This window comes from Geotrypetes seraphini, chromosome 3 (assembly GCF_902459505.1).
Source record: "Geotrypetes seraphini chromosome 3, aGeoSer1.1, whole genome shotgun sequence".
NCBI lineage: Eukaryota > Metazoa > Chordata > Amphibia > Gymnophiona > Dermophiidae > Geotrypetes > Geotrypetes seraphini.
In genome coordinates, this window is record NC_047086.1 from 365,467,804 (window position 1) to 365,495,189 (window position 27,386).

Here is a 27,386-nt window from a genome sequence, read left to right on the forward strand (position 1 = left end):
CAAAGCGCGACAGGGGCAAGGAAGCGCAAATCACAGAGCAGGCTCTCCGATACCAAGACGATTCTTACTCAGGGCACCCACAGCGTGTTCTCAAGCCACTGAAAAATTCAGAAGACAAACTGGCTCCCAGAGGAACAGAACTCGAGACCTGAAATAGCACACAGCAGGCTGGCCCTACAGGTCCATCTGAAGGTTTGTCCTGCAAGCTGCAGTCCGGCTCTGCAGAACCTGCATCCTTTCCTAGGCAGAGAATCCCAAAATATGGGGGTCTCAGGGCATCAAAGCATCAGAAAAAACAAACTTAAAGCCAAAAAAAAAAAAAAAAAAAAATGAAAACTAAGCAGAGCAGATCAAACACCTCTGCACAGTTCACTTGTTGAAGGAAAAACTGAAGGGGGCATTCCACTCCACTGGCCACATGGGATGTGCTGAAAGCTAAGTGAGAGGCACGTTCCATAGGCATAGCTCATGGTGAGAGGCATATTCTATAGGCAGTCAGCCAGAGACAGCACCTCTCCTCCTCTCCAGCGTCTCTCCTCTTACAGCACCTCCCACTGGTGGTTCAGGGCTCTGTCTAGAAGACCTTCGCACATGCACGGACTTCGACATGATGACATCACAAATGCATGCAACATCATCGCGCTAATGACTGCACTAAAGAGTTTAGTGTGCCGTGGTTTCTAAAAGTTTTCAAGACACTAATCCAACGAATTGACTTCTGAATAGATGCAACAAACACTGTTTTTTTTTTGCCTATTGTCACTTTATCAGAAGGCTTGATTAAGACTTTTCTCCCATTCCGTGCATATGGAAAGACAGCAAGATAAACCAAACCTAGTTTCTAAAGGGATATTTCCATAACTAGCCATTCTAATGTTGAACAGTGAGAGTCTACTCTATAATGGGAGCTACATGTTGTGTCACCAAAAATTTTATACACATCACCATTGTGCTTTTTTTTTTAGATTGTAAACAATTTTTATTGACTGAAAAACAGGCAGAACCATAGGAAAACTACAGGATACAAAAGACAGTGAACATATGCAGGAGATCCGCTTAACAAAGCACATCAGTACAAAGGCATGTGTCATTTACATCTACCCACTAACCCCAAAAACCCCAGAACTTCCCGCCATCCCCCTTCCCTCTCAATATGGAGGGGAATGCAAAGGCAGCTCCAGGGCGTACGGGAATCCAAGGACCTCCTGAGCCCGAAAAGCCCCCCAAAAAAGGGCCAGGCAAGCCAGTCCTAGGTGGAAAAGGAAACACCAACAAGGTTCCCCCCAGGGTCTGGACTCTGATGACCCCAGGGCACTCAGTAGAGCTGGGCATCCCCACCAAAAACAGACCCCCCCCAAACCCCCCAGAGTAGAGAGATGCGATGATCCAGAACAGACTAAGGGACACCAACAGTTACGCTAGGGTATTGAGTATAAGGTTGTGCCCCCTAGGAGACAAGGAGCGCAAATAGGGGTCCCAAAGGAGCAGGAAACATCGGCGTCGTTTAAGTGAGCCCCCCACCTCACGCACCTCCCAAAGAACTAACGCATGAAGGTGGGCTCTCCATTGCCAAAAAGACAGAGGGTTCGGAGAGGTCCAGTGCTGCATTATACACCTGAGAGCCAGGAGACACACCTTCCAACACAGCCAACGATCCCCCTTGGGCAAGGTCCCAAAAGTGCCCGGTATATCCAGCACCACCTGATCAACGGTGTCAACCACAGAGCTACCCAATAGGGAGCCCAAATATTGTACCACTTCAAGCCAAAAAGCCAGAAGGCACCAACATTCCCACAGGGCATGCAAAAAGGTATTCGGGGCTTGACCACATTTGAGACACAGAGGCGAGGCGATGCCACCAACTTTATAAAGCTGAATTTGGGTGAAGTACCCTCTATATAAGATACAAGCATTGCATTCCTACAACACAGCTCCTCAGATTAAACGAGGCAGACTCATGAGATTCCGGGGGATATTCCAGGAAGCCAAATCCATGTGAAGTTCCATCGCCCAACACTCCCTAACCCACTGACAGACCCTAGGGGCCTTGAAGGGAAGCAAGGCCTTATATAAAGTGGACACCGAAGTCTGAAAAAGCTCAACTTGGGCAAAAAGGTCCCGAAGACGATCACCCAACAGATGCTGGAGGGCCGCCTGGGGGATCGTGAGGTTATTGTGTTTAACCTGATAATAGGCAAAGGTGTCCCCCCAGTACCACCCCAAACGGTCCTGGAGATCAGCCAAAGATCGCAGCCTCCCCTTGGCTGACCAAAGATATTCCACCAAAAAGATACCCAATGTTTTCCAGTAGCGAAAACTAGGATTATCCATCCCAGGCACAAAATGGGGATTGCCTGTAAGGGGCAACAAATGAGTCACCCTCAGATCCCCCCCCCAAGACGCTGAACCAATCCCTCCCCCCCCCCCCCCCGCAAAGAAGCCAAGAGCATGGTGCCACGGACCTCCCGAAGCAGAGCCCCACACGGTAGATGAAGCAAAGCAAGAAGAGAGTATGGGGCATACAGAGCAGCTTTAAGAGAAGTAGGTGTATACTGAGATTCCCCAAATAACCAGTCCTTAAGGTGGCACAAAAGACAAGCTAAATTATACAACCCAAAATTCTGCTTTTTTTTTTTTTTTAAATGTGTGTTTCAGGTTGGGGAGAGTTGATAATTAGGAGTCAAATACTTCTCCTCCACCCTACCAGCGACCATCATTGCATATAATCTAAACTAAAACTAAACTAAACCTTAGGCTTATATACCGCATCTTCTCTGTAACAGTAAAGCTTGGCACGGTTTACAAAACATTAAGAGAGAACAAATACAATATGAATTTGGAATAGTATGGAAAGGAGCGGAATTTACAACTTTGAAAATAGCCAAGTTTTCAGATGTTTTCAAACTACAGTGGAACCTCGGTTTGCGAGTAACCCGGTTTGCGAGTGTTTTGCAAGACGAGCAAAACACTCAGCAAACTTTTGACTCGCAAACCGAGCACTGCCCCGATAAACGAGCACTTACAGTCCAGGAAGCGCCGCTTCGGGGGGATTCCTCTTCCGTCTTCCAGCCAGCCTTCCACGTCGGGTGCCTTCTGCAGGTTGGAGGACCTCTGTCTGGGCCTGCGCAGCTGGGTGCCGTCCTGCCTGCACATTGTGTGTGATGTGCACAGTGTCAATCATCGGCATTGTGCGTGTCGTGCGCGGCGTGTGGGTGGGGCGGCGCTCGGCTGCATGGGATCGGGTGGGGGCTCTCCAGCATGCGAGTGGCATCTGACGTGGAGGGCCTGGAGAAAAGCTACCACCACTGAGATTGAAGCAGAAAACAGGTCCTCACTCCCCTTAATGCACTAGAACTGAAATGTTTCCCAAGCCTTAGCATAAGCAGAGACACTTGTAGGCTTTTTGACTGAGCAGAATAGCAATGACTACCTCTGAGTATACCTTGTGTGCCAACACTACATGCTTAAGAGTCATGCTGTAAGAGCAAAGTTATCTGGGTCTTCTATGACTAGTGATCCCTGAGAAAGAAGGCCTTTCTGTACTCTGAATCTGAGACTACAACCCTCTGAAGGCACACTAGGTCTGCATACAACAGGGTTTGCACGGCCAATCTGGAGCCACGAGAATGACTGTTCCCTGATGGCTTGCAATCCTGTGGAGTATCCGGCCTATCATAGGCTCACTCTTTGACCAAGGCTAGACCAAAGCATCTACCCTGCTCTTCCAGGCTCGGATTTTCAACTGAAGAATCGGTCTACTTTCTTGCAGTCGCCATCAGATCAAATGTTGGGCAACCCCAGTGATGAACAATGGATTGGAAAGCTGCTGTAAAACATCATCCATTTTCCTAGATCCAGCAACTGTTGAGGAAATCAGCTTGGGCAGTCCACTCCCAATACATGCGACGCACAGGGTGCCTGAATATGAAGCTCTGCCCACTTGAACAGTGAGTCTCTGGATTCAGCTGCACACTCTTAGTGCCTCCCTGACAAATGACATACCCCACCGCTGTAGTACTGTCCAAGAAGACTCGCTTGTCCCTCCAAATTTCTCCAGCCTCTGCAATGTCAATCAAATGGCTTGAAGTTCTAATCTGTTGATTGATCACTTCCTTTGGGAGACTGAGCAATGCCCCTGGATCAGGCATCTATTGCAATGAACCCCCCCATCTGAAAAGATTGGCATCCATTTTCACAATTACCAATGAGACTATTCTAAGGGTCATGCCCCTTGATAATGCCTGTGGGCGAAGCCACCAGCCCATACTGGCCTGGGCTTCCAAAGTCTACAGGAGAAACATCTGCAGGGAGTCCAACTGAGGTGACCACTGCGATATCAACATGCTCTGGAGAGAACACATGTGAGCCTTTGCCTGCCTATTGTGGCTGCCAAGGATCCTAGCACTTGTAAGTAGTGCCACGCCGATGGAGCTGGTTTGGCCAACAAGCTCGTTATCTGTGTGCAAAGCTTCTGTCTGCGTACCTCTGAAAAATACACATCTTTTATTATGTTGAAGAAGACTCCTAGGTATTGGGATGGAACTAGATGGCTCTTTTTGGAAATTCACTAACTAACCCAGGCTCTGCAGAACCCGGACCATATGAGCCACCACTAGTTCTCTTTCTGGAAATGATGGAGCTCTGATCAGCCAGTTGTCTAGGTATGGATGAACCTGCAAGTCCATCTTGCATAGATGGGCAGCCACCACCACCATGGTAAACATATGATGTGTTGTCGCCAGCTCAAAGGGAAGAGCCAAGAGTTGGTAATAGTTTTCCAGGACATGAAATCTCAGGAACCTTTCTATCTTCCAGAAAGATGGTAATGTGCAGGTAGGTCTCCTTCAAATCCAGAGAGGCCAGAAATTACCACTGCTTTGACTGATCTTACTGTCTCCGTGCGAAAGCATGGAACTTTCAGAATTGTATTAAAGTGTGTAAGATCTAGAATGGGTCTCCAGTCGTCTGAACCTTTCTTGGGCAGAACAAAGCAAATGGAGTAACTCCCCGAGCCTGAATCTTCAGGTGACACAGACTCTATGGCCTGAATAAAAACAGCCTCTAAACTGTAGCCACAAACTTGCTTGCTTTCTCTGGTCACCCTGATGGGGAGTCCAAAAACCAATCTGTTAAGAGCTGGGCAAATTCGAGCTTATAACCACTCTGAATGATCTCCAGCACCCAATGGTCTAATGAGATCTGCGCCCAGGCCTCCACATACTCAGAGCCATCTCCCTATCTTGAGGGGAACTGCTCCAGACCTAGAATCATTGTGCTTTCTTGGAGGCTGTAGCAAACGAGAACTGGAGACCTGGCTTCACCTGGGACCTAAGAATCTCTGTCTGGCTCCCTAGAAGGATCTCCAAGAGGAGGTTCCCCCTGAGTACTGCTGAAAAGGACCTGGAGCCATGAAAATTAAACTGACCGAAGCCTCTAGAGCAGGTGTGTCCACACTTTTTTGGCTTGTGAGCTACTTTTAAAATGACCAAGTCAAAATGATCTACCAACATTAAAATTTTAAAAAAACACAAAGCATACTGCATGCAGAGAAAATGTTAATCATCATTTATATTCGGGGGGGGGAGGTTTCAAAGAAGTCAAAGCAGATGGACTTTAAAATATGCAATGTCACCTCAGTAACAACTATACAAAAATAGACAAATATACCCCCCTTCCCTTTTACAAAACTGCGACAGTGGTTTTTAGCACAGGGAGCTGAATGCTCCCGACGCTCATAGGCTCCCTGCACTAAAAACCACTATTGCGGTTTAGTAAAAGGGGGCCTAAGTGCAAAATATAGATAGCAGATATAAATTTGAACACATTTTGATCACTAAATTTTAAATAAAATCATTTTTCCTACCTTTGCTATCTGGCGATTTTATGAGTCTCTGTTCGCACTTCCTTCTTCTGACTGTAAATCCAATATTTCTTTCTTTCTGCCTGCCTCCTGCATGCTTCCTCTCCTCCAAACCTCATTCCATTCTCTCTCTATCCATCCACGAGTCCAACTTTTTCTTCTCTCTCTCTCCCTGTCCCCCAAGCCACCACCGCCGATTTAAGCCTGCTTACCCAACGAAGCAAAAGTCAGGCCCATGCAAGTGCCAGGCCCACAAATTTTCCATCACGACATCAATTCTGACATCGGAGAGGAAGTTCCAGGACAGCCAGGCTGCAATTGGCTGGTCTGGAACTTCCTCTCCGACATCAGAATTGACGTGGGGAGGGGGAGGAGGCTGTGGACCCGGTGCTTGTACGCACCTGGCGTCAGGGAAGCAGGGAGAACAGAATGCAAAGGTTCAGCGTCTGCTGTCAGGTAGAGATTTCTTCTGACAATCTGCCACGCTGGTCATGAGATCATCCAGTCCCTTTCCGAGCATTTGTCACTTGAATGTAATCTGCTGAGAATCCTTGGAGATGGAATCTCCCACCCATTGTCTGATCCAGAGCATTCTGCGGGCTGAGACTGAATAAGCCTAAACTTTGCTCACGACTCTGATGTCATAGAGAGCATCAGCTAAGTAATCCACTCCAGCTAACAGGAGCTGTGGTAAAAACTTGCCCTTTGTCAGCTCAAACCCCCACAGCTGCATGTGACAAAGGAAGCTGCTGCAGCTGCTTTGATTCCCAAGATCAGCACTTCAAAATGTCTTAAGAATCATATCCACTCTGTGATTCTGCATATCCTTTAATATCAAGCCTCCCTCGACAGAGACGTACGTACATTTGGTTGCCTGTGTAAATTGGCTCCAATTTAAGAAACAGTAAAAAACTCAGTTGTTTGTTACTACATATCTGTGATTTATTAGCTACCTTTTGAACAGAAGAAACTATTTAATCATAGAGATTTTAAGATCTTAGTTTGTTTCTAATTTTATGTATGTTTTATTGATGTAAACTGCTTAGACTTCTTTAAATGGTATAGAAAAGTTTTAAATAAAATAAATACCAAGGAATCTACCTTTGGTTGAGCTAACAGCTGCTGACATTCCTATGCCATTGGATACAGCTGAGCCATTGTCATGGCTACTTTAAGGGACCCTTCAGGAGCATTCCAATGCTCCATGACTAGTACACATATCAGGATGCAAGGAAAAAGAAGACTGGGGTCTTACTTCACTCATTATAGAGCAGGGAGCAGAGGGGACCTGCTGGGAGTCCAAGTTTAGCTTCCACAAAGAATCAGTGATAATTTGCCAGCCAACATATAACCAATAATTGGAAAAAACACAGAAACCTTAGTTATACATTTTGGTGGAATTCATTATGCCATATATTTAAAATGGAACGAGCAATAGCAGTACAAAGAGGGACATATACTATCTTTATAAAAATATGGGGGCCATTGGCAACATATTGTGGTGAATAGTCAGATTCTTCTCTTTTCCTTTTCTTTTTTCTTGTTAGCACACTAAAGGGGGGGAGGGAGTTGGGAATAATTTATACATAATATGTTAAAATATGCTATATAATATGTGTGTTTATTCTTACTGAAAATGTGATAAAGGGTGGGTGGTTGGGGGGGTTATTATATCACTAGAATATTATGTGGTAGAGATTAATGTGCTATTGTGAAATAACTTGTTTAGAATATTCTTTTGTGCACTTGCTGTTCAATTTGAAAATGAATAAAGAACGTTAAAAAAAAAAAAAAAAAAAAGAATCAGCGATAAGCTCTAACAAAGCCCAGAGTCTGAACAGATGGCAGACCATAAGGTCATCTCTTTGATCAAGGACCACCACTGTATACTGCACACTCGTACCTGCCTGCAGGCCTGCAGCTCCCAACAGGGAGAGCTTACTATGACAGCAACAGCCTACAAATAGACCCCTCATCCACTGAGCCTCCCTCAGAAAGGCCCACTGGATCCTGGCCAGCCTCTGACACTGAGGCAAATGCAAGCTAGGAGCCCCAACCCCCTTGTGTGCCTCCTGGTGCGCTGCCAGACATCCAATGGGGATCTTGGCCAACCAGATAAGCTGGAGAAAATGCCTTTAGGCAGCATGGAGTCTCCTTTAGATGACCCCAGCTTGCGTGTCTTGGGCTCCGAGGCCTCCGCACCCCCTGTGTTTAGGATGACCACCATTCTGGGGCTTTGGAAGGGATTTACTCCCCAACCTCAGCCCTAGAGAGCAAAGAGGAGGTTAAGCCCCTTAAGCTCCGATGAGACAGCCTGTGCTCAAGCTCCTGTGATGCAGTAGATGAGGAATGCTACAAGGGGAACAGACCCTGAGCTCTAGGAAACTTTCTACAGACTGGCCAACAAGTACCACACAAAGGGACCGGCCTGTCAACTGCAGACCTCAGTCTGCTTCTCCTCCATGCAGGCAGAGCTGAACTTTCGATGAAGAGAGCTCTGAGGGGAGCAGAGCACTCTAGTGAAGGAGGAGGGATTCAAAAGTAAGAGTGGATTCCTTCTGCATGGCTTGCCAGCATGGAGATATTACCTGTCCATCCAGAATGATACACTTATTGTACTAGAAATATGTATAGGGATTTTTTCTTTGTGCAGCTTCAAATTACAGTGTTCACTGTGTCATGCATGTGAACATTATCTGTTAGGTGTCACAATAGAAAAAAGTATTCACAAATTCAGTGGTTCTCAACCTAGTAAAGCCAGGTTACGCTATTATATAGGTGCCTGCAGTTACACTTACCATAGATTTTATGTTAACTGTGGCAACAATGCATATAATTACACTGCCCTAGTAATTACATCTTATGCAACTTATGGACACCCTTACAGAACGATGATTAGATGTTCTGCTTATACTAAGCACAAATCAATTAGGAGATTTTTGAAAACTCTTCGCCAAACTTTTGCTGTGTTCTTTTCATGCGTTCAGCGTGTTGCATCTATTTTTAGCATCTGTATTTCCAGCACTGGCGTGCCATCTAGTGGACCGCCATCCATACCCATGAAGCAGGCCCCCAACCGGAGGCCAAAACACAGACCGTGTCGGGTCACCTACAGGGTCATTGAAGTTCAAGGACATTACAAATAGGACTCTATATCCTTGCACTTTTATATGTATTTTGAGTCTATATGAATAAATATTGTTTGTTTCAAGGTTGATGTGTTCTATCCCACTCCCCACTTGTTTTATTTTCATACTGCTTATACGTAACACATGTAAGTATACACTTCCACATAAAAACAGCATTCTCTATATTTATGCACACAAAGTGGAACATAAATGTAGGTGCCCTATTATAGAATTACCCTGTAAATGTACTCTAAGTTTATTCAAGACTTTTTTGCTTTGTTGAACAAATACTGACAGTTTCAGTCTCTATAACAAACTTCTCACCTTTGTAGTCTGTAGAACATGTGTTCTTTCCAACTTTGCCTTGTGCTTCTCTTTAGCAGCTAACCCTTTGCCCAGTACTGCCATTTTCTCCTGTAAAAGCTGCTCCTGGAGAGCTAATGCTTGTACTTTCTTCAAGTATTCTTTTTCCTCGTCTTGTTGGGGGAAAAAAAAGAAAGAGAAATGGAATGCTTATGTATAAATCACATTAACAAAGCCAGTTACAGAAGCTGGAAGTGCTGTGCCACATCATACTCCCAAAGTTGTGTGTCCAGGTGGTTCTGTAAATCTGATCCTATGAAGAGAACCAAGAGAGCTGCTAGTAAATAATACCCTGTAAAAGAGCCATCTCTTAGCATGCAAATGAAAAATTATCTATTAGCCACCAAATTAAACTAAATCCTTATAGACCTGTGAAGAAGCTTCAGAGAGATTTATTTATTTGGTTAGTTTTATATCCCGTCCTCCCCGAGTTCAGAACACGTTACAAGGTATGTCAACCTTGTAACAGACAAACAGATTATGAATTTACATGTGTACAGTAATTTTAGATATACAGAGAGTCAACTTTAGCATAAAATTTGGTTTTTTTTAAGTTAACATATGGTTATTTCCATCATAAGGCAGTTACTGATGCCAGTTCAAAATTCATTTGGAAAGGCCTGTCTACTGAGTTTGGAAATCATGAGAAAAAAATCATAAATACAAATGCTGTCTGGGAAGTTCCTTTTGAAAAATTGGGATAGATTAAATTATTCATTCTGGTGGGAATCCCTATGTTAAATCTTTAAAATGGAAAAGTTTATGGCCATTCAGAAGGGTTATTATAAAAAATTTATGGAAGTCTGGGAACCATTAACTAAATAGTGTAAAGATTGATTTATTTGTATAAATTGGGAAAAACATGCACATCCGGGGAGGGGGACATGTTTTGGCATTTGTTAAGAAACACAGAAGGGTCGATTACAAGTATTTTATGAGGGGTTTATAAATTGAAAAGTGGGTGGGAGAAAATAAGTCTCGTCTTTATTCTATTAAGTATATTGTGCGATAATGATATTAATTTATGTAAATGCATCATCTTTTGTGCACAATTGAAGTTTTAAAAATGAATAAAGAATATTAAAAAAAAAGAAAAATCAAAAGTTAATTTTGAACAGATCTTTAGAAAATGACTGGGTAAAACTATGACAAAGATAAAAGAAAAAAAAATCTCAATGATTCCACAGAAAATGAAAAAACAAAAGAAATTGTGGAGAAGATGTTCTTGATTGAGATGCAGGCTTTTAGTCAATCAATTTGAAAAAAACCACATATAAATAAAATAGAATTAGGAGGACCCAACACAAATTCGCCATCCTCAGGGGTCCACAATAATGCTTTGGGATCAAGAATAGCAAATGTTGATGCTGAGAAATTAACAGACCCAAATCCATGGACTGCGATGTGAAAACAGTGTGCTGCCAAACCAGTCGATGGTGGGGCAAGGACTTGAAACCCAGAAAATATGTGAAGACACGTACTTAAGACCAACAAAAGTCTTTTGGGCTTGGACAAACAAAAGGAATACAGACAGATACTGAAAGACACTATTTTTAGAACAAACTCAAATCTATAAACAGACTTCAAACCCCCTGCCCCCTTTCTTCCTTCCTCTTTCAGCCTTTCACACCTATACGCCCACCATTCAAATATACAACACACACCCTCGGGACCCAAAATAGATTAGACCAGGGCTGCCCAAGTCCGGTCCTCGAGATTTACTGGCAGGCCAGGTTTTCAGGACATCCACACTGAATATGGATGAGAGAGAGAGATTTGCATACAAAGGCAGTACAGGTAAATCTCTCTCATGCATATTCATTGTGAATATACTGAAAACCTGGCCTGCCAGTAGATCTCAAGGACAGGACTTGGGCAGTCCTGGACTAGACAATACAAAAACTCAAAGGATTAGAACCCAATCCTGGAGAAAAACTGCCATGAGGTCACTCAGCCTGCATTCAAGCTCTCTGCGGACAAAACCTAGAGCAAGCAATGCTCTCAAGAGAACGGTTCCCGAGCTATCGGACTTTAATGCAAGCTGGTCAATCAGGTACCCCTGCCAAGCAGGCTGCCCCTTGGCTACAGACTACTGCCCTCATATAGTCTGTGTTCTCTGCGACAGAGATATTCCTAAATTGGGAGACTCTGTAGCACCAAAAAAAACCCTCAGGACTGGATTAAGAAAAAAAACAAAACAAAAAACCCCCACACAAAATTAACACAAACAGGACAGGTTCCTACCATCTTTGATTTGATTTGATCTTGGTATAGAGAGTAAAACTGAGGTATTACAGGACAGCCCAGAGGGATGGGAAGCAAAGCAGAAAAATGTAAATGAGGTTCTCTACACAGGATCTCAAGACCATAGATACATGACCTAAGTATTCCAGAATGATATGCCTATGGCATTAGAAATTAAGTTTTGGAGTGCTGAAGCAATGAGTCACTAAATAATCTATTTCTTGCATTCATCTACTGATAATAGATTGTGAATTTTTTTTCCATTTAAGTTAGCCTCTATCATCCATAGTCTCCTGTTGAAGCAAGTTTTGTGTTTTCAGCCAAGCGAAGGAAGATCATTAGGTTGTTAGAACTTTCTAGCTTTAATGTTTCATATTTATTTTTATCTAAAGACCACAAAAGAAGGTTGTAAGGTAATTCATCAGAAAATAAATGCATTAAAAAAAACGTACCCCATTGCTTCAGTTTTTTTTGTTGCTCATATTTCTTCTTATAAACACTGGCTCGAAATTCTTCAAATGATAATTCAGAATCTCCGCTAATAAGGTTGTTTTTACAGTACATTGGAACTGGTTCGAATCCACTACTTGAAGATGGAAGCACAGAAGACCTTGAAATAATTGTCACCCTCTGCTCTCTGCAGAAAAAGAAAATATTTTCAAAAATGCATTTAGTCATTCAGCAAAATAAATAACAAGTAAAATAAATTGTTATGCAGTCAGAAGAGCCCTCACTTACTTATTAGATTCTCCTGAATGAGTGGATGCCTGAGACTGTTTCAAGTTGAAATCCTGAGCTTTGGTTGTAACTGAACTCTAGATGGAGTGAAAGAATAATACACAGATTAAACAGTTAATTTTATTTTGTGTTAGGATCCATGGATAGAAGGCAGAAATTAGAACAAAGTAAAGCAAGTTCTCTCAAGGAAGATCTAAGTTGTTGAACAAGAAAACATTATGCTAACAAATTTCCCCATTAGATCAGACCTAAACCACCCAATATTCAAAGTAATTTAGGTGAGGAGAGGCTCCAACTTCCTTAAATCACACGCAATGGGCTAGCGAACAATAGTCAACCACACTTAATCAGGCAGTGCTGCTGAATATTAGCATAAACCAGCCATTCCAAAAGTGGGAAAGAGGCAGTTGGTGAGGATCTAGGGATTGCCATTATTCAGTGCAAATGTCAGTATAGATAAATGACCAAAGAGACCACTTAAACAGCAGTCCTAACTTTAGTCACTTAGCTGGCATCTATATCTGGTAAACCTTACAAGCCTCCTCCGATTTCTGTAATATGCTTCCCCTTTTCAATCCCCTCCCCTGGAGCAAGAATCCTGTCTGATCCCCTTAAACCCTGCCTTCTGGATCCAATAGCCTCCAATACCACCCCAAATGTAAATCTTGCCCATAATCCAAACCCCTCCTCGCATCCCCTAGACCAGGGGTAGGCAATTCCGGTCCTCAAGAGCCGGAGCCAGGTCAGATTTTCAGGATATCCACAATGAATATGTATGAGATGGATTTGCATGCACTGCCTCCTTGAGATGCAAATCTATCTCATGCATATTTATTGTGGATAGCCTGAAAACCTGACCTGGCTCCGGCTCTCGAGGACTGGAATTGCCTACCCTTGCCCTAGACCTATGATTTTGAAAATCAAGTTTTACACACACCAAACTGAACAGTCTTTCAGTTTTCTTTAGTCAAACAGCTATTGAGTCTAGCTACCTGTCTTTCGGAAGGGCACATAGGGTCCTTTCCTTGCACAGATGAAAATGTTTCAATTTGATTTAACATTTGAGAATCGTGAAGAGGTTTTAAACAGCCAACTGCAAGAAAACAGACAAATAATTACAAAACGTTTTCCTAAAATTCTCCACTGGGGTGGGGTTTGCGCTAAAAACTTCTATTATGGTTTAATAAAAAGGAAGGGGGTATATTTTTCTATTTTTGTATGGTTGTTACTGAGGTGACAATGCATAGAGTCATATGCCTTGACCTCTTTGAAAAAAAACCAGAATAGGAATGATAATTAACATTTTCTCAGCCTATAGTGTGCTTTATGTTTTTTAATTTTATTGTTGGTAGATCATTTTGACTTGGTCATTTTAAAGTAGCTCGCAAGCCCCAAAAGTTTCGGCACCCCTGAACTAGAGCGTTGAAGCTGTGTATTTCTATTTTATCCCCCCTTTTACAAAACTGTGGAGCGTTTTTTAGCGCCAGCCTTGGTGGTAGCAGCTCTGATGCTCAGAATTCTATGAGCGTCAGGGCTGTTACCACTGTGGCTAAAATCCACACTACAGTTTTATAAAAGGGTGAGGGGTTAGTTTGTGATGACATATTCCATACTAGGCGAAGGTGTTTTCTGTGTTCTGTGTGTTCAAAAGACATGGTTTTCTGTTAGGATTGACGGTGTAGGATTGATCTGTGCTGGTCTGGCTTGTTTAGTTTTACAATGGATGTATTGATGTACTGCTCACTGCAAAATGTAAGATGCTGCCTTTTCCTAGGTACTCATGTGCGACGTGTGCTTTGTTACTAAAAATCATGTTTTTCTTACAGATGGGGGGGGGGCCCAAAAATGATGGGCCCCGGGTGTTACATATGCTAGGTACGCCACTGTATGTAAAGATACCAGAAAGCTGTCGTAGCAAAAACTTTAAGTAAATTGTTATTCTTCTAAGCTTTGAGTATTTAACCCTCCCACAATCTCACGGGCACTCGTTTCAAGTTTCTTGAGATTTTGATTTAAACGCAATATCAAATATTTTCAATGCGTATAACAAAAATAAATTTGGGGAAATAAATAAAACCATTTGAACAACAAACATATCCAGAGATGATTAAAATTACATAAGGAGTACAAGGATAAACTACATTTGTTTAAAAATGCATCCTCCGCGCCTGCTCATAAATTTGTGGAGTATGTAACTTATCGCTCATGCATATTTTCTTTTGCACACACCTCATCAATCCTTAGAGGGAACATTGGTCCTAGGCCACCATAGCACAAATTCCTGTATAATGTTTCTGCTGCGCACAACAATAAACACTGCTGTCATACTTTTTTTTGTCCTCTGCCGATTTCCTGATAGCACCCCCCCCCCCGGACAAAAGTGGGGGGGAAGGGAAGAGTGGGGGGGCCCAATAGGATTGCTCAGTAAGGGGCCCAGAAATTTCTGATGGTGGCCCTGAGAGATGGTGCACATGGGGAAAAGACGAAAGAGGAAAATTGTTGGGGGAGGGAGAGAGAGGGAGAGGATTGAGGTAGAGGTGCATAGGGAAGAGAAGGATGAGAGGGAACAGAGGAACATGATGCTGGAGAGGGATGATAGGAGAAATGGGCATACTGGTGGGCAGTGGTGAAAAACGCTGCACATGATTCAGGGATGAGAATGGGAGAAATGTTGGATGTGGCAGAAGAGAAGGTGGGAGAGATGCAGCCTGGATCTCTCTCTTTCCCCACTCCCTTTGCAGTGAGAAAGAGAGAAAAAAAAGAGAGAGAAATGTTGCCAATGGAGGTGGAGGAGAAGAAGAAGAAACGTTGGACTCATGGAGGGAAAGAGAGAGATGTTGGTTGGGTGAAGGGAGTGAGGTCCGGAGGAGAAGAAGTGTGCAAGAGGCAGAAAGAAAGAAATATTGGATGCACACAGTCAGACTCATGAAATCACCAGACAACAAAAGGTAGGAAAAATGATTTCCAATTTAGTAATGAAAATGTGCCAGTTTTGAGAATTTATATCTGATGTCTATATTTTGCACTATATTTTTCTGTTTTTCTATAGATGTTACTGAGGTACATTGCATATTTTAAAGTTATCTGCCTTAACCTCTTTGAAAAACCAAAAATAAAAATAAAAATTTTCTCTGTATTCGGTACAGCAATGAGAACTCAGAGTCCGATTTCAGCAAATAATAACAAACTATTATTAATATTGACAGGGGTCGCCATGCAACAAATAACTCAAAATTGGAAGGATTATACCAAGTTAAATTATACATTTTGGTGGAATTCAGTCTGTCATATATACAAAATGGAAAAAATAATAGCATTACAACAGGGAAATATTCATAATTTTAAGAAAATTTGGGAACCATTGACTCGATATTCCAATGATCAGATTTCATAGCACATTAGTAATAGTTATATTAGAATGGGGAAGGGAATGTATATTATGTGGAAATAAGAAATGAAAAAAGGGGAGGGTCATATTTTATATGATAAGATGAATTATTTGTAATCACAATTTTCATTTATTAATTGAATGTAATATGTACAATTCAAATATTGTAAGAATGCAAAAATCTATAAATAAAAATTTTTTAAAAAAAAATTTTCTCTGCACTATGCATGATCTTTGTTGGCTTGTATTTGCTTGCGATGCCTCAATAAATTGAACATTTGAAAATTCAAATAAATAAAAATAAAAAATTCTCTGCATACAGTATGCTTTGTGGGTTTTAAAAAATTTTGTGGTTACCGTTATGTATTAGGAACAATCAAAACGAACTGCAGATGTGTACAAGATGCAGGCAAAATTTATTGTGACAAATATATATAAAAAAACCTTATTACCAAACAAGGGACCCGACACGGGGTCCAGGGTAAAAAAGGAATTGAAAAATATGCCACAAAAAATTGTAGAATAGACTATCATAAACAAAAATATCCGATGCGCCGAGAATTGCCAACTACTGTAAAGCGTCTCTTTTCAAAGCAGATAATCTGCGCTATACGCGCTCCTTTTCCATGTGAGACAGCAGTCCTATTTCGAATCTTTTCACACCCATCGCATGAGCGTTTTTTCCATCCATTCCTGTTGGTTCCCTGAGGCAGGATCGAAACGTGCACATCGGAACCTGCAAGCTGCAAGTTAAGTTTGCTAAGTCTTTCTCAAAGCTTGTTTTGACGTATGCCCAGTAAACAATTTGTTCAACTCCAGTGGTTTTTCACAACATAAAAATGTGTATGAGATGATATAACGTTTTGTTTACTCTCCATGCGATGATTGGGCTGTGAGGTGGTTTTTTCTGGGGTTCGCCCCAGTTTTCTCCTCCATGATTCTGAGCAAGTTTTTGTGAACTCAGTTATATCATTCATATAGTTCTTTGATAAGGTCTATAGGGTGATTTTTCTTTATTACAACATATGCACTTTATCACTCTTATCATATTGGCTTCAACTCGTCCCCTCTTTATATTTGACTGAAGATCGCATGTTAAAGCAGCTCCTGATTGGTGTAACCATGACTTTAGTACCAGGAAGAGGCAGTTTGAAAATACCGCAAATTACTGAGTCCGCAATTCGCGAGCCACAAATTTGCGGGGGTTTACTGTAGTACTATTATTATGGGGGTGGGTTCAAGGGCAGAGCTTGGATGGGTCTGGGGTGGAGCCTACGCAGGGGTACTCAGTTGATATTTGTTAGACTTAGGAGGTACTTGGCTTGAAGAAGTTAGGAAATTCTGGTCTAGGAAGTATTATAAAAGTTCAGGGCACAGCAAGGTGGAGAGGCCCAGAGGAAAGCAGTGATAACTCAATTGCAATTGCCTCCACCTGTGTGCGAAATGCAGTTGCTACAGTAAGGTAGGCCAAGCCCAACTTAGAACCTTGCAACTTTGGATTTTTTGTCTCAACTGCCTCCTAGAGACTACATTGGTAACTCTGGAATAAATAAAAGCTTACTGCCATGCTGGGAGTGTGGCAGAGGCCAGTTCAAGTTTTCCTGGAACTCTGTTGTGCACATTCACCCAAACCACTTTAAAACACCACTTTTCTAGACCTGAGTCTGTTTTCACACAGGCTCATGGAAAGCAAAACAATGTCTTAGTTTTTAGAGCATTAATTCAGTTCCACACTTGTCTTCATTTATCATAGGACTTTACTTAATCCCAACACTTCCACAATATATGAGCTTGGCTTACCATAGCCCAGCAGAGACCAGTTGTTTATTTATTCATTCAATTTTCCATACCATTCTCCAAGGGGAGCTCAGAACGGTTTACATGAATTTATTCAGGTACTCAAGAATTTATCCCTGTCTGTCCTGGCAGGCTCACTATCTAATGTACCTGGGACAATGGGGGATTAAGTGAATTGCCCAGGGTCACAGGGTTTGAACCCACAATCTTAAGGTGCTGAGGCTGTAGCTTTTAACCAAAGTGCCACTCTCCCCTGAATATTCGCATACACTCTAGTCCTTTCCAAGGCTCTTTCTCAGCCTACAGCTAGGAAAGATGAAGTCTCTCTCTCACTGAATGATTCCAGTCTGTGGCAGAGATTCTCCTCCCTGCCCGAGTCTCACCCCTCAGACTCAACAGGGCTGTATAAGAGATCTCAGCATTGAACTGCAAAGCTCAGGACATTCTGAGATAGGTAGTTTCCACAGATTTGTCTATCATCCCCTGCTGCCCAGGAGTATAAGTGCAGCTTCAGTAAGGGAAAATCTCTCACAGTGGAGACACTAATGTATACCATGGCCCTGCAGGAGCAAGCCACTGGAGAATGTTTGACTAAGGAACACTGTGTGCTTATTTTACTCCCCCACCTATGAATTCACCCCTGGTACTTTAAATAAATATATTCGGTTCACCTTAACCCACTATGTGGCTCCAGTGTATCCTGGCTCCAGGGACTGCCCTCAATAGTAAGGCAAAAAGCAAAAACAGCAGCAAACAGTGTCACTTAATTGTCCCGGGACTCTCCAAATCCCAAGAAAATCTCTCACGTTTTTTGTCTTTACCAACATCTCAAGTGGTCACAATGAAGTGGCCTCCTTGCTGAGATCCAAGGGACAATCACTGCATTCCTTTCTTTCTCTCCATGACAAGGAGCTACCATTCTTTGAGGGCAATTACATTTTTTGTTGACTAATTTTTCGTTCTCTCCTCCAAACTCAAACTACCGCATTTAATTATAATTTAGATTCTAGAGTTTGAGATTTATCAAAAAGGAAGCCCTACAATATCAAAAAGGAAGCCCTACAAATGTTTTTGGGTGCACTCTAAATTGGTGAATATGAAGTAAATATGTGCCCATTTATCGGTGCACTTGTGTCATGGTGATTGGGTTTTTTTTCCAAAAAGAAGTGACAAGGTACCCACCCAGGTAACCTATGAACTTGTCAACAGAAATCTGCTGTCTCAATAAAAGACAAGAAAATTTGGTGGCTACTCTATCTGATTACCAAAAGAGGGAAAAGAGTAATCCATGTGGGATAGATTTGAATATTGTAACATTTATGGATGTTTCTGATACTAAAACTTTTTTTTTGGGGGGGGGGGTGTTCTGCTCTATAACCAAAGAACTCACCAGTCAAGTTGTTAAGAACTAAAACTCTCACATACTACTTGGACTGGCCATTATTCTACATATAAGAGTGAAATATTGTTGTCCAAGGACTTTTAAAGGTAGATACTTGAGGATGCGCCACCACCCTAAACTATAATGCTGCAGTGGTAGCCTAGACATCAACTCTAAACCTCTGATACAGATTAAGCAGCAGTTCACTCTCACCTTGGTTGGTTATATTTCTCTGCGATAGTCTCATCTTGAACAACCTAGACAAGAGCAAAATACAGTGTTATGAATAGTTTAACCAAAATATTAAACAATTGAATTTAATCATGTACTTTTCAGGTGGCCTCCATTATTTAACAATACTGTACTATTGTATAAGCTGTTGATCAAAAATTTATCTCCAGACACCAAGCCAGATATGCAATCTAAAACCTATATCAGAATCTTCTCTAGGAGTTCATGCCATATGTGAGTCCACACTGCATATCTGATTAAAAATATTCTTCATCTGATGATATTTTCTATAGTAGAAGTTGACCAAATTTTTGTTTTGGTTATGGTGCTGAAACTGGTCCAAAATCGTTATTCTGCAGTTTCAATTTCAGCTATTAAAAAAAAAAGAAAAAGATTTTCAGTGGAAGGTGAAAATTCATACTTTGTTCTGTCTTCCTTCTTCTCTCCCAACAGGAGTTGCCTTGCTTCCAGACCCTCCCAAGTGCCCTTCCCACCACCAGGCTTATTTTATAATCCACGGTGGTCTACGGGCGAGATGAGGTAGGACCAGTCCCATATTACTCCTGACTATTCAGGCTCTGCTCTCAAAATGGCTGCCCTGACTATACCACCAGGGATTGCAAGGTAGTTCTGGGAGGGCTACTCTATTTCTTTTATACTAAAATCACAAGTAATGAAGTTATTATCTTGCACAATAGTCTACATGGTAAATAGAGGGCCACAAATAAATGCTTTTGATACAAAATTTTAGCAGGAATTTAATTAAGTCTGTAAATTTGGGATAAGTTCCTTAGGAAGGAGCTTCTCAGTAGAGTTATAACTTTACCTGTCATTCCAAGTATAGCAGTGTCAGCTATTATAAAAGCACATCACTTTCAGTTTCAGTTATTAGCTGCAGTCAATGTCTTTATAAAAGAGATTAGGTTCTTTCCTTGATAATTTATTTTCCAGTAGATAGGAACTGGATGCTCGAGAGCATACTGCATAAGATGTCAATCGCAGCTTTTCAGATCCTCCTCCTTCTCCCTGGTCTTTGCTGCCCCCTTCATTTCATACCAAAGCAAGCGACAGCCCTTTAGAAAAAGATAGGAGAAGGAGGAGTACAGGGAACTCCCTGCAGCCAGTGTCTGATCTGCTCAGATAAATATAAAACAATTACTGAACAAATACTAATGCAAGTAAAACATCCAAAAGGAACAATGAATGTAAGAAAGATATAAGTTAAACAAGAATTTAACAGCGTGAACATTTATGGAAATCAAAAATTCCTCCTTTTTAAGTTATCTACAGAGTAGAATGACATAGGACAAAATTCATCCCTATCCTTTCCCATCCCCACAGTCTTAATTTTCTTCCCCGCGTCTCCCTGCTCAAAGAAGAAACATGATTTTATGAGCCTAGGGCATTGCAAATAAACATAACGCTTGCAAGGAGATACTCTGCATGGTTTCCCTACTTATCCGTATGTAGTTTATAGCTACCCCACTAAGGACCAGTCAGCAGACTCGTGGTCAAGAACTTGCTTAGACCACTGGAAACAAGCCCAGGCCACCACACCACCACAAATCACCACCTGGACAGCCAGGGCAGCAACAGCAAACTTTGTTTAAGCAGAGCCTCCAATGTGCCTTTTTTATGACTCAACCACAAACTACGGCGTTTATCAGATTCAAACACCACAAGTGTTATCCTTGTAGTGCAAAAATGTTGATTAACACAAGACAAACACAAAAAATGAATTCACCTGACTTATAGGTATCTACAGTATATAGTTTACCTGTACTGTTGATCTAGTGCTTCTGTTGGCTCCACTTTATTTTGTGCCGCATTCTGAAACACAACATTAGCTTTCTGCACATTTCCTTGGTGTTCCAGATGTTGAGCCCATGCTACATAAAAAGCAGCTGATCTGGTGCCAATTCCTTCGGTATTAAGGTAATCATAGAATTGAAGAGGTTCAGATATGAATTCTGCCTGCAAAAAAATTACAAAACAAATCTATAAACTGCTGTAAACAAAAATACATTTCAAGGTATAAGAATTCAGTAAGAATAGTTATAAAAATTTCATCACTTTTTTTCAGGACTCACACAATGAAGGACAATTACAACAATATACTGTAAACTAGTCTTTAAGCCCGTTACATTAACGGGTGCTAGAATAGATGTCTGTCTGTTTGTGTATTTTTTTTCTTTGTCTCTCTCTCCTTGCACGATTCCTGTCTGCCATTTTTTCTGTCTGTGAATCTCCCTGTGTCCTTAGTGCCCTCAGTGCCTCCTTCCTATGTCTTTAGTGCCTCCTTCCTATGTCCTTAGTGCCCCCAGTGCCTCCATCCTCCCCTCACCCCCCCTCCGATGTCAGCCTGCCTGCCTCCCATCCCCCTTCCATTGAAACCCCCCCGATGCCAGCCTGCCTGCCATTGAAACCCCCCACCCCCCCTCCGATGCCATCCTGCCTGCTTCCCATTCCCCTTCCATTGAACCCCCTGATGCCAGCCTGCCTCCCATCCCCCTTCCATTGAACCCCCCCGATGCCAGCCTGCCTCCCATCCTCCTGAGCATCATGTTTCCATGGAAACCCCCCCCCCCCCGATGCCTGCCTTCCATTGAAACCCCCCCACCCCCTCCGTTGCCTGCATTCCCCTTCCATTGAAACTCCCCCGATGCCATCCTGCCTTCCATTGAACCCCCCACCTCCCCTCCGATGCCAGCCTGCCTGCCTCCCATCCCCCTTCCACTGAACCCCCCCCCCACCCCACCCCCGATGCCAGTCTGCCTGCCGGCCTCCCATCCCCCTGAGAAGCATGTTTCCATGGAAACCCCCCCCGATGCCATCCTGCCCGCCTTCCATGAAACCCGCCCATCCTCCCTCCAATGCCAGCCTGCCAGCCATCCCCCTGAGCAGCATGTTTTTAACCCCCCCGTGCCAACCCTAGGCACACCACTAACACGCCGTGACTCCCCCCTCCGACCTTAGGCACATCACTAACACGCCGCAACTCCCCTCCTCACCCCGCCGCCGACCCTACCCGGCACAACCCCCGTTGACCCTCCCAGCCGACCCTCCCACCGCTAGACGGCTGACAAACCTGGAAGCTCCTGCAGCGTCCCAGGCACACTAAACACGCTGCTTCGGGTCTTCTACTGGCCTAATTTCCTCTGCCGTGTCCCTGATGACGTGTTGCCTGATCTGTAGTTCCGTGGTCGGCAGAGTGCGCATGCACGCTTAAAACGACTCCATGCTCGCGGCAGCAGAACCCAAATAGCGGCCAGGAAGAGAAGCGCTGACCACAAACACTCCTTTGCCGGCTCCCCACTCACTCGGTAACTTTTTTTCGGGGTCTGACCCTCCCAATGTCTGACCGGTTCACTTAGTCCTTTGCCGCCCTCCTCCCTTCCCTTCCTGCAGTCCCGACTACAAACCTGCCGATTCCAGCAGTGTCTGCAGCACTCTACACACGCTGCTTCAGGGCCTTCTATTGCCCCATTTGCTCTGTTGGATTCTATTTGTTAAATAGAGGCCTATAATTCAGATTGTAAATTAAACCCTATATGGACATAATTTTACTTAGAGGAGCTTGGCTAATATAACAAAAGAAGTATGTCTCATACATATTCTTCAGAGTACAGGTTTACATCCTTTATCCAAAACACTCAGAATCAAAGACATTTTGAATTTTATTATTTTTCGGTTTTTGGAATGATATGTCACCAATGGCCAAAGATTCATATTCGTTGCTACTGCAGCCCTGCAGGCTTCTCTCTGCTGCTTCCTGCTTTGCTGACATCATTTCCTCTTTCCTTCCTGGCTGGATGTGACAAAGAGAAGTGTGCGGAGCCACAGCAGAAAGAAAGACAGACAGCGGGAGGAAGGGAGACAGAAAGAAAAGAAGAAAGACACAGGGGCAGGGAGAGACACAGAAAGACAGACAGACAAAGGGGGCCAGGGAGAGAGACAGACAGAAAGAAAGACAGCGGGAGGGAGAGAGACAGACAGAAAGAAAGACAGACACCCGTTAATGTAATGGGCTAAAATACTAGTAAATTTATAATACCCCTTAGAACTAAAACCTAGAATACATAACCAATCCACCCTACCCCTCCCTCCAAAAACCCCACCCTCCCTTTAATAAAATGAACAAGGGCCTCTTGACGAGGCAGAGGCAAGAAGGAGCGGAGACAAACCGTGTCCAGGACCGCTCCGATGAATTCCAGAGACTAGGACGGACAGAGGTGGGATTTGGGGAAGTTCACCTTGAAGCCGAGACTCTGAAGGAGCAAGACGGTCCGATTTGTGGCTCGCAGAACTGATCAACCAGTCGTCGAGGTAGGGAAACACCTGCAGGCCGCAGAGACACAACTAGACATTTTGTGAAAACCCTTGGAGAGACCGCCAGGCCGAAGGGAAGAACACGATATTGGAGGTGGAGATCCCTCACCCGGAATCTCAGATACCGGTGAGAGGCCGGGTGTATCGGAATGTGCGTGTACACCTCCTTGAGGTCCAGTGAGCACAGCCAGTCCCCCTCGTCCAAGAGGGGGTACAAGGTAGGAAGGGTGAGCATTCTGAACCGTTCCCCGACCAGAAACTTGTTCAGAGAACAGAGGTCCAGGATCGGATGCAGATTTCCCATCTTCTTGGGTACCAGAAAGTACCAGGAATAAAATCCCATATTCCACTGGTCTGGAAGGCGAAGAAGGGCCCGAGCTTCCCGCAGAAAGAGAGGCAGCTGAGACTGGGCAGAAGGAAACTCTCTTGGAGGAAGGTCCGGGGGTACGTGACTGAAGTGAAGGGAGTATCCCTCCCGGATGATGGAAAGCACCCAACTGTCGGTGGTAAGACTTTCCCACTGGGTATAGAAATGATGGAGGCGACCCCCAAAGGGGAGGGGGGAAAGCCCCAGAAGGAAGGGAGCCCGAAGGCTCAGACCAGAATTGTCAAAAGGATGGTCCAGGCTTCGCTGGAGCCGGCGGCTGGGCCTTAGATTGCCGCTGCTGCTGTTGTTGCGGCCGCTTCAAAAGGAGGCACATAAGCACTGCCTCTGCCGAGTCAGACCAGGGGCCCATCGTGTCCAGCAGTCCACACCCGCGGCGGCCCCCCAGGTCCGTGACCTGTAATTGGACCTTACCTACGTCTTTCATCCCCTATTCATTTAATACCTGTACCTATACCTTTCAATCCCCTTATCCTTCAGGAAGTCATCCAATCCCTTTTTGAAGCCCAATATTGTACTCTGCCCTATCACCTCCTCTGGGAGCGTATTCCAGGTGTTCACTACCCTCTGAGTGAAGAAGAATTTCCTAGCGTTCATTTTGAATCTGTCTCCTTTCAATTTTTCTGAATGCCCTCTTGTTTTTGTGAGCCCGGATAGCCTGAAGAATCTGTTCTTCTCCACCTTCTCTATGCCTTTCATGATCTTATAAGTCTCTATCATATCATATCCCCTCTAAGTCTCCGCCGAGAGAACGCAGGAGTAGATTTCTGCAGATACCTCCGGAGGGGAATTTTGTATTGCCGAGCCAGGGGGTCTTCATCTTAAATCTCACCAGAGAGGCGAAGGACCATTCGTGTTCCAAGAGGCACTTAGTGTCTGCCTCTATGGAATCATAAAATAGCTCATTACCCACGCATGGGAGATTGGCAAGACGATCCTGGAGATTCGGATCCATGTCCACAATCCTCAGCCAAGCGAGGCGACGCATGGCGATCGCAAACACCGTGACCCTCGAGGACAACTTGAAGGCGTCATAGGCCGCCTGAAACATATAGAGGCGAAGCTGGGAGAGAATCTCCTCTAGGAGACGAAACTCCTGACGACGAGAATCCGGCACGTCCGCCTGGAACGAGTGGAGGGCTTCCATACAGAACCGGAGATAGGACGTGAAGATAAAGTTATAGTTGAGGACACGGTTCGCCATCATTGAGTTTTGATAAAGGTGGCGAACAAACTTGTCCATCGTACGGCCCTCCAGGCCCGAAGGGACGGCTGTGTATACCTTCGAGGGATTGGATTTCTTCAAGGAAGATTCAACCACCAAGGATTGGTGAGAAAGCTGCGAACTTTCGAACCCCTTGACTGGGATTGTCCAGTAACAGGACTCCAATTTGGAGGGAATAGCCGGGACCGCATAAGGGTTCTCCAGGTTCCAGAGAAATGTTTGCCGGAGAACCTGGTGCAATGGCAAACGCAGTGCCTCACAGGGCAGATGAGCAACACCCATTTCCGCCAAGAATTCCTGTGTATTACGGGACTCAGACAGGAGGTCCAGGTTCAAGACCCTGCCCATGTCAGAAATGAAACGAGTGAAGGAGGAGTTTCGAGAAAACTCATCCTCCTGAGGAGACCTCGAGCGAGATCTGGGGGCAGCAGAGAAAGAGGGAGAAATTTCCTTCGAATAGCATGTCGGAGCCTCGGAATCCCGTGAATGGGAGATCAAGGAGGTTCGACTAAATCGCCTCGGGGGCGTCAAGGAACAACCCCGCGTAAGGTGGGTCGGGGAGGACCCCGGAGTCCGTGGACCATATTGTGGAGCCTCAGAGAAGACGAGGCAAAGGAAAAACTCCTCCACTGGTTTTGAAGAAGACCCCTGCACAGTAGAGTCCAACTCGAGGACAAGGGTGTGCCTGGAAGGTTTTGCGGTTGAAGACCTGCCCCGAAGGAGCGAAGACCGCAGCTTTTTAGAAGGGGCAAACCTCAGTAAAGTAGCGGGCCCCTGTCATGGGTCCCTGGAAAGTCACAGGCCCTGATTCCGGAGACGAAGAATCGCTCGAGGGAACCCTGTAAGTCTTGCAGGCACAGCCCCAAGACACAAGAGAAGGACGCTCAGGCTGATCAGTCCGGGGCTGGGTCGAGACCAAGGTCCGAGATGTCGAGGTCGGGACCAGTTGGATCATCAACGAGGAAAGCTGTGAGGTAAGGATAGCCTTAAGCATATCCTCGAACATAGGCACTGAGACCAAAGGATGTTGGGACACAGGTGCAGCTCCTTCTGGGGCGACCTCGAAGAAGAGTATTCCCTACATAAGGAGGCACGCTTAGAATGAGGTCTTGAAGATGCTGACGAGGCGGCACTCACATGAGACTCAGAGGTAGGCTTCTTTGCCGGCACACCTGAGGAGGAAAGAGGAGACTTACCCGAGGCCAGAGTAGCAGAAGGAGCCGAGGACGAGGGGGAATTCGAGGCCAAGGACTTCGAGGCCGAGGCTGAGCTCGAGGCCTGTCCCTCAGGATCCATGGGGCCAAAGAGTTGAAGAATCTTGGCCACCCTCCGACAAAGATCCCGTGGTTGCAGAGTCGCACAATGTGGACACGACTCAGCGCGGTGCTCCGCACCCAGGCATTCCACACACCAACGATGAGGATCGGTGATGGAGATAACCCGGCTGCACTTAGTGCAGTTCTTGAACCCGGTGCGAGGCCGGGACATAAGAAAAAAGACGGCCGCAGCCCCACGAGGTCAGGCAGCCAGAGCAAGACCGGAGACCCGGTCAAAAAGACACGAAAGAAAAGAAGAATTAACAAAGACGCGAGCACAGCGACTCAAACGAAAATAACAAAGAAAGCTGCGGTGCAAGAGGGACGAGATCGCACGCAGCAAGGGAGCAGTGCTTCTGGCTCCGCGGAAAAAATAGAACTGAGGCCATGCTGAGGAGACGCATGCCCTAGGTTGGGTGGGAGGGGCGCATGCGCGGGCCAATCGCAAGCTTGAAGGTCTTCAAGCAAATCTGCTTGTGAAAACGTCCACTAGGGGGCTCCGTTGGTGACATCACCCACTTATAGAGAATATGCTGCCTGCTTGTCCTGGGATAAAAACACCTTCCAACCTAGATATCCAAGCAGGAGCCCTTAGTCGGCTCTGGTGGGGACAGAGGCACAGAAGCAGCTCACGAAAACATATATGAGGCAATGGATCCAAGAAGTGAAATTGGAGATTATCTGCTGTGGCAGTTCAGGTGTGTGAGGTCTTGTAGGAGTTTAAGACTGATTTGACAGAGATGGGAATGTGAGGACACTGTGGAGACCAGAGTAGAAAGTTGTGAAGAAGGGATGGTGGGCATGCAACGTGGTATGGAGGACATAAGAGCGGTGCTGCTTGGTAAGATGGAAGATTTTGAAAATATCATACCCACAGAAATAACTTGCGGGTGTGGAGATTTCCAGAATCTGGAATCAGGGAAGCTGTTAACAGACTGCTGCAGTGGCTTCTTCAGGACAACATACTGGACCCAAGTTTTAGGAGAGCCCTTAGGGCATTG

General features: G+C 44.4%; 1 protein-coding gene across 1 annotated transcript in view; it reads right to left on the reverse strand.

Moving 5' to 3' along the window:
- Positions 1 to 27,386, reverse strand: part of BUB1 (BUB1 mitotic checkpoint serine/threonine kinase) — a 243,236-nt gene that overhangs the window by 165,216 nt on the left and 50,634 nt on the right. The window contains exons 4-9 of the mRNA XM_033939939.1: positions 20,908 to 21,104; positions 19,113 to 19,156; positions 13,326 to 13,426; positions 12,334 to 12,410; positions 12,048 to 12,232; positions 9,313 to 9,464 (exon numbers count right to left, since the gene is read on the reverse strand). Of these exons, the coding sequence (XP_033795830.1) occupies positions 9,313 to 9,464; positions 12,048 to 12,232; positions 12,334 to 12,410; positions 13,326 to 13,426; positions 19,113 to 19,156; positions 20,908 to 21,104 (756 nt within the window). The remainder of the gene's footprint in view (positions 1 to 9,312; positions 9,465 to 12,047; positions 12,233 to 12,333; positions 12,411 to 13,325; positions 13,427 to 19,112; positions 19,157 to 20,907; positions 21,105 to 27,386) is intronic.